The sequence below is a fragment of the Macrotis lagotis genome, chromosome 3, assembly GCF_037893015.1.
Source record: "Macrotis lagotis isolate mMagLag1 chromosome 3, bilby.v1.9.chrom.fasta, whole genome shotgun sequence".
Classification (NCBI taxonomy): domain Eukaryota; kingdom Metazoa; phylum Chordata; class Mammalia; order Peramelemorphia; family Peramelidae; genus Macrotis; species Macrotis lagotis.
The window spans coordinates 43772791-43790680 of record NC_133660.1 but is presented as its reverse complement, the minus strand read 5'-3'; the positions used below and the strand labels follow the sequence as shown (position 1 = coordinate 43790680).

The 17890-nt window shown below is 35.8% G+C and overlaps 1 protein-coding gene across 2 annotated transcripts in view; it reads right to left on the bottom strand.

Annotated features, from left to right (window-relative positions):
* Positions 1-17890, bottom strand: part of CFAP299 (cilia and flagella associated protein 299) — a 456940-nt gene that overhangs the window by 68408 nt on the left and 370642 nt on the right. For both annotated transcript variants that reach the window (XM_074228570.1, XM_074228571.1), the window contains exon 4: positions 11228-11370. In XM_074228570.1, the coding sequence (XP_074084671.1) occupies positions 11228-11370 (143 nt within the window). The remainder of the gene's footprint in view (positions 1-11227; positions 11371-17890) is intronic.

Genomic DNA, 17890 nt, shown 5'->3' with positions numbered 1-17890 from the left:
AAATTCTTCTTCCCTCCAAACCCACAGAATAGCTCTTGAAAGCACTTAGAACTAATACCAGGCAAGCTTAATAGGGACACTGGGATATAGCAGAGTGAGTGTTAGTCTTGGAGTCTGTAAGACACAGGTTTAAATAATACTTCAGACACTTGTTAGCTGGATGATCAGGACTAATCACTTAGCCTCACTAGGCTTCAATTCCTTAGCTATAAAGATACACCTTGATGACTTCTAATATTCTTTCTAATACCACATCAATGATCCTATCAGATGCATAAATTGATATAATGATTCTTCATTCATCTGGTCCTACCCTCCTCCTTTTACAAGAGTAATATAGAGGACCAGAGAGGAGAGATGACCTGTTCAAATTCACATAGTAAATAAAAGAATGTTAATATAAATTTAGATTTGGATTTGATTTCAATATGCCTTCTATCATACCATTCTGCCTTTTATATATATGAATTGGAAAAATTTTAGATATGTTAGGTAAAAGAACAAATAAAGATTGTAAATGACTATGTATTTGGTTTGCTAAGTCAGATTAAGATAGGATCCTCATCTCAAGTCAATTACTGTGGAAAAGGGGGTCTATTTTTGTTGTTGTTGTTTTTATTACCACACCATTTGCTTTCCACTAATGACGGAGGCTGGTGAGCTCAAAAAACTGGAAATGGCAACTCTTATTTCCATCTGAATTTCCAAAGTCATTAATCCAGGAAACAACTCTTAAGAGAGAAGAAATCTGCCATATTAACCAATAGCTGAACAACTCCCCTCAATTTGGCAGTGAGACCACTTTTCTCAGAGGAAAGGATCGCTGAGAAAGAGACAGAAGTCATCAAATAGTAGGTAATCTGGCCACTTCCATTCAGATCCTGATTGATCCTTAGGCTCCTGAACCCAAAGGTCTTGGGTGTAAACAATGCTTCTAGACCAGTCCATGGCTATCATTTAGGGAAGAAACTTTTTGGAACTCTTTGTTATCTGACAACTGCTCCTGGGTGCTTATGTGCAGTCAGAGCTAGGGAAGACCCAGAAAAGAAATTTATCACTACTAAAGTTCTAGACACTGTCAAATAATTCAACATTAGAAACAGGATAGGATTTCATCAACAGGAATAACCCTAAATAAGAGATACCCTAAAGATATGGAACCTTTCTATCTTCCATGGAGTTTAAACTTTCTAATTGTATAATCTCATCCATTAAAATGTATGTTTCTGGGAGTGACAGATTATATGACTTTTCTACTTTCTACTTGTATTTTCTAGGGCTTAGGAGTATTTTGTACACAGTGAATGAATACTTAATATATGCTGACCCTTCAACCATTTAATCAATGATAGTCATTAAACGAGTTTACTCTGTTATGCACTTAGCAAGCAATCATAAGCAATAATAATTCCTGCTCTCAAGGAGCTTGTAGTCTTATTCAGGAGACAACAACTATATACAAACAAGATGCTGTTAGGATAACCAGGAGATAATCAACAGGGGGTAAAACAAATACATATACACACACACACAAACACACAGACTCCCCCCCCCCCATACATACATATAGACATACACACACACACACTACACTGAGGTAGATCAGGTAAGGCTCCTTGAGGAAGGAGAGATTTTAGTTGGGATTTGAAGGAAGCCAAGAGGTAGAAATGATGAGAAAAGGGAGAACATTTGAGGTAAAGGAGACAGAAAAAGCTCCAGTCTGGAGATGGAGCATCATGAGTGAGGAATAGCAAAGAGGTCAATGCAAATGGAGTGGTTGGGGTTAAGGCAGAAATGGGTCAGATTGTGAAGGGCTTTAGAACTCAGATAGTCTGTATCTGTCAACTGAAGATGAGGGGAAGTTAGTGAAATTTATTGAATAGGAGAGGGACATGGCATATTGTGCTTTAGGAAAGTTATTTTGGTACCAGAATTGAGAAACTCAAACTAAAGAGCCCAATCAGCACAGTATTGTGATAGTCTCAACTTGGGGGCCCAAACCAGGTAGTGGCAGTATTGGAGAAGAGGAGGACTTGGCGATAGAATGGATGGAGGATGTGAGAAAGCAGGTGAAGATGGCATAAATATCAACCTAAGAGTTGCAAGTCTGGGTGTTTGGAGGATGGTGCAAATAATTATACTAATAATAGGAAAAAAGGTGAATTTGGGAATCAAGATAATGAGTTTGGGATTGGAAATTGTGAGTTTAAGATGTCTTTATGACATCCAGTTCAAAATGTTCAATAAGTAGTTGGACAGGTCAGTTTGAAGATTAGGAGTGAGATCAGAATTGGATAGGTAGATGAGACTAGTTAGCATAGAGTTGATATTAAAACCCATTAGGAGTTAATGAGATCACCAAGCAATATAGTGGAGAGGGAGAAAAGAAGAGTGCCTTGCTGGACAGCAGAAATGATGTGGCTAAAGATCTAGCAAAGAAAAAAGAGGTGGTTGGTCAGGAAGGAAGAACTGTGTCCTGGAAACCCAGAGAGAAGAAAATATACAAGGGGGAGAGGATGATTGACAGTAACAAAGGTTGCTAAGTCTATCTCTAAAGAGTCATTCCTATGATTCCCTACATAATCAAAAAAGATGAAATTCTACCATTAATTTGAGTTTCTATAGCATAAGACTGATAGCAAATTACTTAGGTCTTTGATAATACAAAGCTCTAAAAATGGACCTTGCAGTACTTTTCTTTTTCTTCTCTTTTTTTTTTGTCTTTGTCTTACTTTGTATTTTACTTTTATACCCTCCTCTTTATTTCACATCACTCAGATGACTTCCACCATTATGTCCTTTATCTTGGATCACATGAAGAGGTAAAAAGTCAAAAAGAAACACTATTGGCTAAATTCTTTTAAATGTCATCTCTGCACCCCCTTGCTAAGCTTTGACAGGCACAAGTTATCCCACTGCATTCCATTCTCTACAACAGATTGCCTCCGCTATCATTCCTATTCTCTAACTAATCCTTACATGCTTACCTTTCTGTCTACTGAGTTTTCCACATGACTACAACCACACATCTGGTATCCTCAGAAAACTCTCCTTTGGTGTGTTCATTCCTGTCATCATTCCCTATTTCTCTTTCCTTTTGTAGGTAAAGTGCTTGAGAAGGCCATTTACAGTCACTGATTGTAAATGCCTTTATCTCCTCTCATCCTACTCTTTTCTGTCTCCTAACTTCATCATTGAACTGAAAGAAGAAAATCTTTTTTTTTGTCTAAACCCATTACTTTGACTCTGTAAAAGTATTTATTTTCTTCACTTTTCACCTGTCCTTTTAGAAGAAGTATTTTCTTATACTGTTAAGAAAAACCCATGCCAGTTACTCCTCTTTTCTCCCTACACTGAACCCTCTTTTTCCTTACTTCTCCTGTGAAATGCTTAACTTTTTAATCTTAAATTACAGCAAAAGGCTATTGGCTGACTTTGTATCTACTCTAAGTGGGTCAGAAAGGTTACAAAAGCCAAGAATCTGAATTTGCTATTAGTGGCAGCAGACTCCTTGGCATGCTAATAAATCTCTCTACTTTCAGTTTGGCCTCTGTCTTTGATTCATAGGTGGATATACTGATAGATATACTTCTCTCAATATGTCAAGAGAATTTACCTGACACTATAAACACACTCATGCCTCCCTCACTTAAAAAAAGAAACCCAAAACAAACAAAACCCCACTTGATTTATCTATTCCTACTAGCTTTTATCCTTTATCTATCTTCTCTTTCATGGTTAAAATTCTTGACAAAGCCTTCTATAATCAATACCTCCACTTATCCTCCTCTTAACTCTGATTTATGATCTAATCTGATGCTGTTTTCTCCCAAGTTAGCAAATGATCTATAAATTTCTAATTCTAATGACCATTCTTTTATGATAACCATAGTGTCCACCAAGGCTCTTTCTGCAGTCTTGTTCCTTCTCTCTTCTTTTCTTAGAAGAAAAAGAAATCTTAAATGCTACATGTCCAAATCTGATTTTATTATTTTTCTCCCCAAACCTGTCCCCTTCCAAACTTTCCTATTACTGTTAGTACCACCTTCCTTCCAGTCACTCAGGCTTATAACCTAAGTATCATCTTTATCTCTTCACTCTCTCACATTAAAAAATCCAATCTTTTGTCAATTCCTATCAATTCTAGCTTCTCACTTCTAGCCTCCTTTTCTGACATGGCCCAGCTGGATCTACCCTCCTCACCTCATGTCTAGATGGTTTCCCTGCATCAACATATTCTAGTCTATCCTTCAGACAGCTAATAAGAATTTTTCTAAAGCACAGGCATGATCATATCACCCTAATTCTTTTTTTTTTTAATTTTTGTATTATTTATGGCAATGGGGTTAAGTGACTTGCCCAAGGTGAGTATGTAAATAGCTAGATGTATACAAGAAATATTCAGAGCAGATGGAAGATAATTTGTAAAGGGAGGTAATCAGCAACTGGAAATGGGAGGATGGACCAGGAAAGGCCTCTTTTGAGTCTTGAACTGAATGTTTAAGGAAGGCAGGGGTGGAGGAGAAGGACAGAATATTTTTAGACTTGGGGGAAAAATTATTAAGTGTAATTATTAAGTGTCCAAGGTCAGATTTGAACTCAGGTCCTCCTGACTCCAGGGCTGGTACTCTATCCATTGCACCACCTAGTTTCCCCATCACCCTCATGCTTAAGAAATTCCAGTTGCTCCCTATCACCTACAGAATCTAATATAATATCCTCTCTTGGGTTAAAACCTTTCATAACTTTGTTCCTACTTACCTTTTCAGGCTTTTACTCAGCTCTCCTCCATGTACTGTGAGGCTGCTCTATCTCCAGACTAGATTTTTTTCACTCACTCTCCCCATGTTTGTTCATTTTTTCCCTCTTTCTCTCTGCCTCCTATATTCCCTGGCTTCCTTCAAATCTTAGCTAAAACAAACCGAAACCAACAAAACAAAACAAAACAAAACAAAATAAACCTAATGACACACCAATGCAACCACTCTAGAGAGCAATTTGGAACTATGCTCAAAGGGTTATAAAACTGTGCATACTCTTTGATCCAGGCAACACCTCTACTAGATCTGTATCCCAAAGAGATCACATGAAAAGGAAAAGAACACACATGTACAAACACATTTATAGCAGCTCTTTTTCTGGTGGTGAGGAATCGGAAATTGAGGAGATGCTCTTCAATTGGGGAATGGCTGAACAAGTTGTGGCATAGGATTGTAATGAAATACTATTGTGCTATAACAAATGATGAGCAGGCAGATTTCAGAAAAACCTGGAGAGGCTTACATGAACTGATGCTGAGTGAAGTGAGGAGAACATTGCACATAGGAACAATATAATTGTGTGATTATCAATAATGATAGACTTAAGCTCTTCTCAGCAATACAATGATCCAAGATAATTCTAAATGATTGGCTATAGAAAATGCTATCCATATTCACAGAAAGAATTATGAAGTCTGACTATAGCACATTATTTTCACTTTTTTTATTTTTTCTTTCTCTTGTTTCCCCCCCTCCCTTTTTGCCCCTGATTTTTCTTTCATAGAATAACTAATGTGGAAATGTTTACATGATGGTACATGTATGATCTATATCACATTGGTTGCTGTCTTGGGAAGGTAGAAAAATTTGAAACTCATCTTATAAAAATTCTGAAAATTATCTTTACATGTAATTGAAAAATATTTTTATTTTTTATTTCTTAATATTAAGTCATACATTTGTCCATGACTTTCCTAATCAAGTTCAATGCTAATACCTTTCCACTGAGTTTTTCTTCAATTTATCCTGTCTCTTTTTCCCCTTAGCTCTTAGCTCCATAAGTCCTTACTGCCCAAATGAGTCATGTGTTTTATACTTGTATTTTGGTAGGTTTTTTAAATTTATCATTTGCTCTTAGAAAATCTATTGAGTTCATTTATCTTGCTTGGTCAGATGGTGTTGATCTTTTGTAGGTGTCTTAGAAATATTGGGCCTTATTTTCCAAAGTTGTTATAATCCATTTCATTCTTCTTAAAGTATATATTAAGATTTGTATTACATAAAATGGTAACTGATGTGTAAATGCATTCTTCCCAAACATTTGGAAACCAGTAAATCTCTACTTTTTAAAAAATTTATTAATCTATAAAATTTTGTTAATTTATTAATCCATAACATTATTTTTGACACTGTCATGGGCCAAGTTACTTATAATCACTGACCTCATCAAGTAGCTCAATATGATCTTTGGACTTAAAGTCAGAACTTTTAGTCCAATTCATCTTTCTTTGGCATGTATTAGGAATTTTAGACATTTCTAGCCCAAGTGTATTATGATATTTTTTGGAGAAAGATTATCAAAGATGAATGAGAGCTTTAGTTTGCTTGTATTTTTCTTTTTTGCAAATAGTATTTTACTTTTTCAATTATATATAAAAATAGTTTTCAACATTCATTTTTTAGAAGATTGAGTTCTAAATTTCTCTCCTTCCCTCCCTTCTATGCCCCCTCCACAAGACTTGCAAACTGACCTAGGTTATACATGTGCAATCAAGTTAAACATTTTCTACATTAATCATATTGTGAAAGAAGAATCAGAACAAAAGGGGAAAACCAAAGAAAGGAAAAAAACAAAGTGAAAAAAGTGTATGTTCAGATGCTCTCATCTGCATTGAAACTGTAGTTTTTTCTTGGGATGTGCATGACTTTTTCCTGTGCCCTTGGGGCACAGTTCCAAATTGCTCTTCAGAATTTTTGGATCATTTTATAACTTCTCCAACAAGAAACACATTGTTTCAAGTTTCTCACATCTCTAATATTGGTCATTTTCCTTTTCTGTCATATTAGCCAATTTATTAGGTTTTAGTTTGTAAGTACTCTAGTCAATGGTGATTTAGAACATTTTTTATGACTTTTTAATTTTGTCTTCTTTCTAACCGCAAAGCCTATTTTGGAAACAACTGTCATCATGGTTGATCATTTCTGGACAGATAAAAGTTTTTGACATTTTACAAAGTTTTTTTTTTTAAACAATATTATTATTTTATAAATTCTTCTGATACTGATGACTGCTTCACTGTATATCAGTTTATACAAGTCTTCTGATCTTTCTGTGAAACTATTCCCTTCATCAAATTGAAAGAAAATTAGTATTTTTATTTGTTTATATTTAGATTATTTATTTATTAAATTAGTTTATGAGTAAAGATCAAAGTACAGCCCTACAGTGCATATTATATCACTTTGATTGGAGTATTAATAGCTGAACCATTGAGAAATATTAGGATAACAGCCAATAAATAGTTAAAAATTGCTTTCATTTTTCTACATGTAATTTTGATGACCTTTATAAGTAGGTTCTATATCTTTATATGTGTTGATGTGGGTGTATACATACACATATAATTTGTTGTTAATCCAAATTGGAAGCCACTTTAATAAGGGGAAAGAAGTTCAGGAAATGAAGATAGTATAGCATGATAAAATACTAGTCTTGGAACCAGGAAGACCTCAATATGATTTCTGCCTCTTTATTAACTGTGTGATCAGAGGAACTCAGTTTTCCTGGGTCTCCATAAGTAAACAACATTTATTAAGTTCTTACTAATATTCTATGCTCATGGTAGAGCAATAAAAAGGGAGGAGTGCTTACCCTCAAGCAGTGTTACATTCTAATAAGAGAGACAATATGTAGTAGCTAGATGTATACAAGAAATATTCAGAGCAGATGGAAGATAATTTGAAAAGGGAGGTAATCAGCAACTGAAAATGGGGGATGGACCAGGAGAGACCTTTTGAGTCTTGAACTGAATATTTAAGGAAGGCAGGGGTGGAGGAGAAAGGAAAGAATATTTTTAGACTTGGGGGGAAAAATCAGTATAGAGGAATAGAAAAAGGAGAATGCAATAGGGCAGAAGTGTTGAATTACAGACGCAACTGTTAAGAAGACAAGGTCTGTAGGAAGGGGCAAGGTTAAGAAGAGCTTTAAATGGGGCAGCTAGTTGGTGCAGTGGATAGAGCACTGGCCCTGGAGTCAGGAGGACCTGAGTTCAAATCCAGCCTCAGATACTTAATAATTGCCTAGCTTTGTGGCCTTGCGCAAGCCACTTAATGCCATTTGCCTTGCCAAAAAAAAAAAAAAAAAACCCCAAAAAAAACAAAAACCAAGAAGAACTTTAAATGACAAAGAAGACTTTAACCTGATTCTGGAGATGATAGTGAATGATGTAGAGCAGAAGACTTGGACCAAAAATACAGAATAATATTAAGACACCAGTTAAAGATGGAGGAGTAAGTGGAAACAGTAGAGAGGAATTTCCCCCATAACTCCTCCATAAGGATCTAAAAAAACACCATGGTGAGTAATCCCTCCCTATTCCCTTACAAAAATCACAGTGGACTGTCTCTTTTCTTAGTACAGAGTAGGTACTTAATACTTAGTGATTTGAAAACTTTCTGTACAACTGAGGAGGAGAGGAATTTCCAGACCAAAGGGGAACCTGAGATTCTATTACCCTGAACCTGCAGAGTTTTCACCTAGCTAGGGGCTCAAGGGCAAGTTCCTACTTGTGTTATCAAAAGAACTCAACCAAGGACAGCAAACAGACATTGTCCTAGGTTAGATTACTTTGGGAGCACTAAAAACTTACCTAGAACACAACACTCAGTTCCCTGAGAACCGAAGACTCTAAAAGAACCTGAGCTTGGCTCAAACATTCTTCCCTAAAGGCTTCCACACTAAGGAACTAGATTTTCAAAGCTCCATTTCTAAAAATAGTTTCACCAGATTTATACAAGTCCAAAAGGATTATATAAAGTATTTGATTTAGTCAACAGAGTTATCCAAATCTTGATCACAACTCTGATTAATTGAATCTATAAGTACTCTCACCTGATGAAGGTTTCAGTCCTAAGGGTAGAGGAGTGCTGATTGACCCACCCATAAAATAGAATTTGTTCAAACTGGAGGAGAGATGGCCAGGGATGCCCATGTTATAATGAAACTAGTCAATCAGTCAGGCGTTACATCCTTTTTCATGTGTTAGTGAAAGAATAGCAGCTTTTGAGAAAGTCTCAGCCATCCCTCTGTCTTCTTACCAACGACCCATTCCCTCTTATACAACTCTTTCCTCACCACCTCATCCCTAGACGTTTTCAGGGTTTGCTGGGCTGTCTGTTTGACCCAAGTCTTCCCCCATGCCAGTCCATTCTCCACTCAGCTGCCAAAGTAAATGTGTTAAAATTGTTTCTTGTTCTGATCCCCATGATCAGTCCCATCCCTTCCAGTTAGTCTAGTTAATTTATAAGTAGCTGCTATAAGGCTCATCTTCCTCAGATCAAATCTAGCCTCAGACACTAACTGTGTGATCCTGGGTAAATCATGTGACCCCTTTTACCTCAGTTTCCTCATCTGTAAACTGAACTGGAGAAGGAAATGACAAACCACTTCACTCTCTTTGACAAGAAAATCATAAACAGGGCTCCACTGGAAGATAATAAGACCATTGAAAATGACTGAACATCAACGCTGTAAATTCCTACAATAGTAGAAGTAATATGGCAAAGGGAAGCCAGAAGTCCATTATGGGCTGTCCTATAGAGGGCATAATGGCTACTTGAAAACTGCTTCAGAAATGAAACTATGTGGAGGCCAGACAGGCCTTTCTCTAAGGACTCCTGATCCCGTCTACTCTACAGATATCTGCAGAACCAGACACCAACAGAACAACAGCTTTTGCTGATAATGTTGAGATGATATGGAAATGCTAAGGAACTTCACTGACTGGGTCCAAGCTGCCTGAAAGCCCCCAACTCCAATCCTAGGCCACTCTCTGTTCCCTGTTGTCTTCCTCAGGTTGTCTCTGCTTCCTTCCACCACCCCAATTGCCATTCTTGTGTCATTTGCCTTTGACCCCTGCATTGTTTGTCTTACTGAAGTATGATTGAAACATTACTCCCTACTGTGCCTACTTCCCCAGTAGAACCAGAGGGATCCCATTGTGGTTCCCTTAATTACAATGAATAATTCCATAAATTCATTACAATTCAAATCTCATCATGTTGTCCTCCCCCCATAAACTCTATTGTCTCCAGGATCATTCAACGTTCTTTATAATCTGCCTCACTTCCATTATTTAATAGAGCATACAACCTCCAATGTACACTTCATTTCAGGGTCAGTGCCCACCTTGGCACAAGACACTGCATCTACCAACTTCAGGACTTTTACTGAAACTTCTCCATCTCTTTCTCCACTCCCTTGCCTCCCCGGCTTCCGGAGCTGTTCCTTCTGTGAAAAGGCTTTCCTCATCCCCCTTCATTCTACGGCTTCCCTCTGCTGGTTCTCTTCGATTCATCCTATCTACAGTTGGTCTGTGCACAGTTGCTTACATGCTGTCTTCTCCTTTCAATGGGAGCTCCTGGAGGGCAGGGGCTATCTTTTACCTTGCTTTGGATCCTCAGTGCTTGGCACCTGAGAAATGTTTCCTGGTTACCTGAATAATCACAGTTCTCCAAAAAAGGTATTGCCCTTTTCTTCTTATTGCATTTCAAAGTGTCTGGGTCCTCTACGTATCACTGATTGAAGCCAAGGTGTACATTTACTAGAAGGTAGTTGTTTTTCATAAAAAGTGAGATATTTGCTGAATGGGATTTTTTTAAGATTCAGATAATAAAAAAGTGATGGGCAAACCTAAGGGACTAATCTACTTAATGGCTCAGTAGGCCAATGTAATTGTGGAACCACTACCTTTGCAATATTATAGTTACAGAGCTTGAGAGACATCATGTATATGTTTTATATATATATATATATATATATATATATATACACACACACATATATATTATATAGTATGTATGTATTATGGATAGTTATATGCATATAGGCATATTAATCTATTATACAAGCATACACACTACATACACCCACACATATGACAATATTGACCTGGGAGGAGCTTGTAGATCAAAGAGGAAGTAGCCAGGGAAACTGCCTCCAGTCTGTACTCAGAGGCCAATAGCTTGACAATTATATATGAAAAACTCTATTGATTAAAAGATTTAGCTATATGATAGTCACATATTAAATCTGAGAAATAAATATATGTTCATTTATTAATGGCAAACCTACAAACAATGATACAAATCAAGAATAAGTATTTACAGAATGAAAATCTTTTTCTTCTCTGCCAGATAAAACAATTGGTCAGGGGGAAGAGTTCCAAAAGAAATAACCTCTCACTTACCTCAAATCTGTGGGCCTTGGAAGCAGTTTTCTTTTCCCACTGAAGTAGACTTCAAAATCTTCCATCTTAAGCCTGTGTGCATAGTCAATATAGCCAGACAGCTCCTGACCGTTACTGTTTTTGTCGCGAATGAAGATTATAGACTGAAAAACAACAGAATTGGAGAAAATAAATCAATAAAAATAATGTCATTCTATTTGAGCAAATGTTTAATGCATTATTTCTCTCAATCATGGAACTGTGATAGGTAGGTCTATGATGAAACATTATGGCTGTTCCTGCTTTTGTTGCAAACTGCAAAAATCTGCCTTTTCCTTCTTTTCTAGGTTCAATTCAATTTGATAAACATTTCATTTACATTTTTGTCAAGACACACAAAGTTAAGTTTCTTTTAAAAATATTCCATTATTATTGCTTCTTAAAACACAAGACGAAATACAAACATTTGCCTGGTCAAGGAGGTTTAAATCACAAAAAGAAAGATGAAACACTTTTGGAATATGTTAGGAACACTGGACATCTTTTCTTGTGGCTTCTGTTGGCCTCAGCTGGCAGGCTGCATTGGCACTGGACAGTATGGTGGTGGAGGTCTCTGAGTATGTCTGGGCTGGGCTCTTTGGAGAGCATGCTATCTACTGGACAGGCCTGCCCCTCCCTCCCTTCAGCTTCCAACTTGGCTGGTGTTGCTGACATGGCTCTTGAAGCTAGGGTTCCAGATCTTCTCTGGGACTCCCTCCAAGCTGCAGCTCTGAGGCTATGCATCAGGAGAGTCTGGCATCTCCTCTTCCACCAATCTTTCTTAGCTAAAAAGCCCCTTCTCTCAGAAAGCCCTTTCTTCATGCTTATATTCATCTGGGGATTTTATGGTGATCAGTGGTATAAGTAAGCATTATGAACGCAACTTCTGCTCTGGAAGCAAATTAATGTTTATGGCTTCATTACATGCTAGTGTCTCACCTCTTTGAAGGGGAATGTGTAGTTTGTAAAGGAAAAACATTCAGTGCATTCTCACTTAAGTGACTTAAGGATAAACTAGGGACCAAGTCTTTATAACTAGGAAACTGAAAAAAATTAAAAGATAAATTGTGAGCATAAAATTCTGGGAAAGAGAGGGAGAGAATTAGTAGATTAATGAAGACATAGTAGGGTGTAGTAACTGAGTTATGACTGACACATTCTGAAAACAAGAAATGCAAGCTAAAGCTGAATAGGTGTTTTCCATTGTTCTGCCTAGAGAGAGTAAGTATATTTTCCTATAGGATCAAACATTTTTCATGGTCACAGGCTTAAAACCAAGTCTTTCTAGGGGACTTTCCAATAATGTAAAGGCCTAGGATCTTGATTCTAGATAGGGTCATCAGTGACATTGGATGGAGCAGTTTCAGCAGAAATGTAAGTTCAGGAATCAGTCTTCACAGGGCTGGAAGACAGTGAGAAAATGAAGACAACATGTTGAGACAACTCTCTATGAATTTTGTTGTAAAAGGGAAAAGAGATATAGCGTGAGATCTTGAGGTAATGGAAGGGTGAAGTAAAGAGATTATTAAGGTGAGGGATGCCATGCACATTATGGGACGCTATTGTTCTATTAGAAACCAGGAGGAATGGAAATTCAGGGAAGCCTGGAAGGATTTGCATGAAATGATGCTGAATGACATGAGAAGAACCAGAAAAACACTGTATATCCTATTAGCAACATGGGGTTGATGATCAACTTTAATGGACTTGCTCATTCCATCACTACAATAATCAGGGAAAATTTTAGGGTATCTGCAATGGAGAACACCATCTGTTTCCAAAGAAAGAATTGTGGAGTTTAAACAAAGACTATTACTTCAATTAAAAAAAGTTATCTTATGCATTATGTAATTTTGCTATCTCTTACATTTTATTTTTTCCTTAAGGACATGATTTTTCTCTCAACATATTCAATTTTGGTCAATGTATAACATGGAAAAAATGTAGACTATCAGACTACCTTCTGTGGGGGGTGGGAAGTGAGGTTGGGGAAAAATTATGAAATTTAAAGAAGTAATAAAATTTTTTTAAAAAATCACTAGCTTTCCAGGAAAAAAAAAGATCAGGGATATCTAGGCATATTGGTAGGTATGAGAGAAATAATGGATCTGAAGAGAGATCAAAGCAGGGCAAGGATGGAAATGAGAGAGTGGATAATACCCTTAAGGAGATAGAATGGTTTAGATAAAGAAGCTAGTCTTGGAAAGCAGAATGGCAACTTACTATTTAGCTTGGAACAAGGGAGGAGAAAATGGAGGACGGTAAAAAAGTTTTAAGGTATAGAGTGGGGAGAAAAAGGAACACAAATATATTTTTCTTAACTGTCTCAGAAAAGTATCAGGATACTCTTAGTAACTCTGTTCTGAGAGGAAGAGGAAGAACGAGAAGTACCAGAATGGTTACTCTGTGTGAGAGAGTCAATCAATGAAATAGTAGAGATATTGAGGACTCAGTTGAGACAAGTGACTCTCTCTATCTAACAGGGCTTGGAAATCCATGAGAAAGAGTAGAAAAGGCGGGTTGTGATATTAGAGTTTAGTGAAGTGTGTGGGGGGGAGTAAAACAAAGTAGTAAGGTTTTTCAGGGGAAGGAGAGTGCCTAGTTGAACTGAACTACCACAATTGTCATTGTATTTGTGATTGTGATTGTGAGCCCAGAGCAATGATGGATTAGGAGACAGAAAGGGGGATGGAGATCACAGTGAGAATGAAGGAAGGAAGTCTGGCAGTTTCAACACTCATTAAACATTTGTTAAGTGTGGTACTGTGCTATGAGGCAGGGGTTCAAACATAAAAGAGAATCTCTGTCCTCAAGGACATTACAGTCTAATGAGAGAAAAAGAATATACAAATGAGATGTCACACAAAGAAGGCTGAAAAAAGGTGGATTTGGGGGATTTCAAGGGAAATTAAAATTTCAAAGGAAATTTTTAAAAAGTCAGATTTCAAGCTCTATTACAAAGCAATAATCAACACGACAATATTACTAAAAGAAAATCTAAAATTATTTTAGGAAATTATTTATAAATATTATTATAGCAAAAAAGAAAACTAGGTAAATATGCCATTTTCCCATTTGTATTCATCTTAGATTTATAATTTATGAATCTGTAAAGGCATATAATTCACCTTAAAGTATAAATATATGTGGGTACATTAGTCAATAAATGGAACAGATTAAATACACAAATGAACAGTGTAGCAAAGTATTTGATAAGGTCAGAGACCTTAGTATCTTGTAAGAACACACTAGTTTCTGGGGGAAACAAAGCTTTCTAGAAGAAATTAAATATAGACTTATTCGTATCTATCTTTTGTACAGAGACAGGTATCTAAAAGTACTACTAAATAATATCAACTGTATCTTTGTAAATACACACACACACACACACAACACATATACAGAGAGAGAGAGAGAGAGAGAGAGAGAGAGAGAGAGAGAGAAGAGAAACAAGAAGAAATTGCCAGTCGTATTCATGGCTATGGAAGGGAAGAGTAAATGGAATTTCATTCCAAAAAAATGGACAATTTTTATTATATAAAATTAAAAAAAGTTCTTGCACAAACATAACCAATGCATCTAAAATGAAAAGATAAACAGAATCTGGGAAAAAAATCTTTGCAGCAAAGTAATCCTTGATCTCATCCATAAATTAATAGATTGGATTTGGAGATAACCCAGATTCTTTCCAGTTTCAAATCTATGTCCTTTTGATGGTGCTGTTGTTCAGTAATTTGTCAGTTGTATTCAACTCTTAAGTGACTCCATTTCTTAGCAAAGATACTATAATGGTTTTGCCACTTTCTTCTCTGGCTCATTTTATAGATGAGGAAACTGAGGCAAATGGGATTAAGTGACTTTCCTGGAGTCATACATCTACTAAGTGTCCAAAAGGCTGAGTCCGAACTCCAGGCCCAACCATGCTGTGTGAACTCCTGTTAATTTTTATTTTTTCCTTGTTAATTTTTAAATGATTATAAAACATTAAAATTTACTTATAACTAAATAAATGGCTGATAAAAATTCTGGGATCTGACAATAATACAATTCAGAGTCTATTTCTCTAGCAAGAGAAATTCAATTTCAATAAAAAAAATTGACTGGGAGGTAATGTATAAAGCAGTAATAACAAATAACAAATTATAATATTGCTTTGCAAGGGACAAGAGGACATTAAGAACATAGGCCTGGTTTTTCCTAGCTACATTTCTCTGCAACAATTCTTGCTAATTTTACTTGGGAATGAAAGAAGATTCAATGGTGAGGGAAGAAAAGCTTCAAAAATGCACATTTCCAATAGAAACAAAAATGATTAGAAAAAGACTGGACTTCATTGAAAAATTATTGAATTCAAAAAAACCTTAAATATGAAGACAAATATATTGTTTATGTTAAAGTGGAATTTCCTGACACTGGGGAACATGTACAACTTGGGGTTTCTCTTACTCAACCTGGACCATCTTTTGGTTTAAAAGTCTTATGCAAGATCTTGTGTAAGCTTTTTGCATCTCCTGTTTTGGGGGAAATAAACTGATGGGGAATTTAGTTATTACTATTTCATGCAGATCTCTGGTTAATTGTCCTTCCCCAGATGTGGAATAAAATACTAATTCATAAGCTTGTGAGGAGAAATTACATCCCATATTGCCTGACATTTCTTGCCAAACATTAATGAGGAGATGGAGAAAAGATCCTTTCTGAAAGGGAAATGTATGGAGAGAGAAGCCAAACTAATTTTTTTTTAAATGCACTAAGCAACATGTTTGGAAATTAAATATCAGGAGTATGACTATAGTCAAAATATTCCAAGTTTCTTAAAAGGCTCTCTGAGATTGAAAATATGCTAACAAAAAAAAGTAGAATAGATAATCCTTATCTGCAAAAACTGTTTATTTCTAATAGACATTTATTTTGTGGATGTCTATTTAGAAAAGAGATAAATCAATTCTAGGTTTTTTCTAAGAAACATTGGTTAAATGTGGGCATTTTAGAACTCTTAAAAACTCTGGAAAAATCTTGTTTTGGGAAAATTTTTCAAGTTAGGTATTCTTTAGAATAAAATTATTTCTATATCTATATTTCCTAATATATCTAGCCTCTTTCCTTTCTGAGAAAGCAATTGTTTAAAACAAAGAATTTAAAAATAGTTCTGCAAAAATAATTTAACAAAATTTGCAAAAAAAGTAAAGAAAAATAAGTAAAGACTTCTCATATCTCATCTTGAGGTCAATTGTGATCAGTGTAATCTATTGATCTGATTGCTTTGTGTATTTCTGTGAACTTGATTTTCAGAAAGGCTACTGAATTCTTCCCTTTATCTGAAGAAACTGGTCCAAGTGAAAGGGAAATATTAAAAATATTAAAAACTGAGTTGTAAGGATCTTCTGTTTTTATATATAAGCATCACAACTTTTTTTTTATTATTGTTTTTACTTTACATAGCATTCTTATTTGAAATATGGTGTTTCGGGCAGCTAGGTGGCACAGTGGGTAGAGCACCAGCCCTGGAGTCAGGAGGACCTGAATTCAAATGATTAATGGCCTAGCTGTGTGCCCTTGGGCAAGTCACTTAACTGCATTGCCTTAAATAAAATAAAAAAAACACATGAAGAACATAAAAACTTTAAAAAAATGAAATATGACATTTCAATTTTGGATTGAAGATGGATGAAAGAGTTTCTTCTGGAGGCAGAAACATGTTTTTATTAGCTTTTTATTTTTTATTTATATATCATAAGTATTTCATATTTTCACTTTTCAGGAAGAGATAAGAAAAACAATAATAACAATATAACATAGCATTTTGCAAAGCACCTTACATAAGACTGAGAAGCAACCTGGGCACCAACTACTGGGATAAGAATTATAAATCTGACCAAAAAAACCCTAAAAACAAATAAATGCTATGAAAACTGGATTATGCTTAGACCAACATTTCATGGAGTAAAAACCACAATGCTTCAAATACAAGAAGCATGACCTAGAGTTAAAAGGTTATATTATAATGCAATGAAAGATGAGATGACACTTTCTAAGGATGATTACTGAGATAGCTTTCAGCCAAACAAAAGAAAGAGATGATCTTAAAAGTTGAAGTGATTCTCGATGTCAAGTGAGAATTATTTTCTCTAATCCATTTTTGTTTTCCTCTACTCTAGGCCCAACCCTCAATTTTAATGGAAAACATTTTCCTGAAAATCTGGTAGTCCTGAAAAGGAGTAAATAAGAATTAAAGTCAAAGTGTGCCAGCCAATGCTTCTTATATTACCTCATTGTATTTTGGTCCTAGGAAATAATCAAGGAAAATAGAAATTCAGTGACTTGCCTAAGGTCACATAGCTAATAAGAATTTGAGTAAATTCAGTTATGACCTTAGGCTTTTAAAATTTAAGAGCTTAAATACTCAAGGGTTCCCTTTATCCCTTTAAAAACTCTCTCTCTCTCTTTAGTAGTTGTATGTTTGTTTTAGAATTGAGTATTACTAATCTGTGGATTTCCTAGGTTTTCTTGTTTTATTAGAATTTAGCTAGATTAAATGTGGGAAAACCAAGCTCCTTTATAGTTCTCCACATTGCCATCTTTAATATCTCCCATACTGCTTTTAGATAGTGGTACCCTTATTTCCATGTCACACAACAACATATT